Below are 1,715 nucleotides of genomic sequence, written 5' to 3'. Positions count from 1 at the left end.
GTGTGTTTCGTAAAAATTCGTTCTCCTCCCTCAATCGAAGCATCTCGCGATCGCGCTCGATCACGTCGGGTATATTATTGAGGGAGGATGGCGAGGCGTTGCTTAAAGATTTGTAATCGTCCTGCATCGAACTGTCTAGCTTGAGTACGGACGATCTGAACAGCGATTGGTAATTTTTGGTTTTTTCGGAGAATTGGAAGGGTTCGCTGGCGCCGAGCACGTTATTTTCCCCGGATATGAAACAAAACTGATAAATTTCGGAGGTGTTCTTTGGAAGGCATGGTTCTAGAAGAATCACACGAAATAATTTGGTAGTTGGATTTTAAACGACTTACTGTTAAATACTACGAGATTGGCCTCGCTGTCTTTGGGGGCCCACTCAAACAAAATATAATCTTTTATGTACTGCCACCCCAGTCTAAATATAGCAACTCTATCTCCTTCTTGCACCTCATAGTCTGTTAGGTAATATTTACAAATTAGGTCGTCATTATAGGAATATTGATCTTGTACATTGAGAAACTCAACCTAAATGTACATTTCAGTTTATTTATAACAATTTGCGCACTTACTCTAGGAATAATTGTAGAAAAGCAAGACTCTAAGTCGCCACTATTCATATTTATTTACAAAATATTGCTATACGCAACACTGCGAAATAATCGTTTATCTAAAATTAGTGTTTATCAAAATGTCACAACGACAAAGCTGTGCCTGCAAACACAACAAAGAAAATAATCAATAAATATACACAAACAACAAAACAAACGAAATGGTTCGCTTCTTGGATAAGTCGACCGGTTCACAAAGTCTAATGGTATGTTCACAACTAGTCTGCATGTGAGACCACAAATAGGAATAACAGATTTTACCAGATAACGTACCTTCCGTGGTGCCCTCATGAATAATTTATCGTCAGTAGTTGTATATAGTTTTGGTCCTAAACTGTTTAATAAATATTGCTATTGCAGGAAATTTGGCAGGATGTTGTTTATTGCCAAGTACATACCTACCTACAACCACAGACAGTATATGTTGTCTGTGCTACAACTTTACTTTGGCTGGAACAGTGAATAAGATCTTCTCTTACTAATGAGCAAAGAGGAAATAGTACTCTTTGCTAATGAGGTAGGTAGATGCAGCAGTCTCTAAACCATTAGGCGAAGAGGTGATAATATTTCTGCCTGTTGCATTGTGCGATTATGCAAGCAAGAGCACCAGCAGTTTTTAACTTCAAGTAGAGGGAGGTGGAATTTTTTAAACTAAACTAATTGAATGAAATTTCAATCACAAAAAAACGGTTTAGTTTTTTTTTTTAATAATGTATGCGTTACTATTTTTAAACTCATAGGCATAGCTGGCATCCTAATTTGGTCCATAAACCAGTCAACGTCAAACGTGCGCTCGAAAATGAGTGGCGGTCGAGTCCTCTCTCCTACTGTTTACGGCGGAGTGCGGGAGGCATCGGCAAGTGAGATGGGGAATGTATCGCAATTTTACATTGCAGTTGCTTCTCTATACTATTTCTCACTCAACAGTCAAATGCAATTAGTTAGTACCTTCAGATCGAAAAAGACTGTATGCAGCAGCTGAAGTCCTTAGATGAATTTCAAGCAATACAAAAAAGGGAGTAATTAAAAATCGAACAGGACTCCATTCCCAGCAGAACAACAAACAAGTATGTTCAAAATCGCCCCCCCCCCCCCCCCCCCCAC

At 39.0% G+C, this 1,715-nt stretch overlaps 1 protein-coding gene across 1 annotated transcript; it reads right to left on the bottom strand.

Annotated features, from left to right (window-relative positions):
* Positions 1-4: 4 nt before the first annotated feature.
* Positions 5-758, bottom strand: LOC116179511 (calcium-binding and coiled-coil domain-containing protein 2-like; the record flags this gene model as incomplete). The annotated part of the gene is made up of 3 exons (XM_031499307.1): positions 573-758; positions 336-528; positions 5-285 (listed from the first exon to the last, which is right to left on the bottom strand). Coding segments are annotated over exons 1-3 (522 nt in total), but the record flags the coding sequence as incomplete, so codon positions are not given.
* Between the last annotated feature and the right edge of the window lie 957 nt (positions 759-1,715).

The sequence above is a fragment of the Photinus pyralis genome, unplaced genomic scaffold (assembly GCF_008802855.1).
Source record: "Photinus pyralis isolate 1611_PpyrPB1 unplaced genomic scaffold, Ppyr1.3 Ppyr1.4_LG8, whole genome shotgun sequence".
Lineage (NCBI taxonomy): Eukaryota > Metazoa > Arthropoda > Insecta > Coleoptera > Lampyridae > Photinus > Photinus pyralis.
The sequence above is the reverse complement of the archived record's forward strand: the minus strand, read 5'-3'. Positions and strand labels throughout refer to the sequence as shown.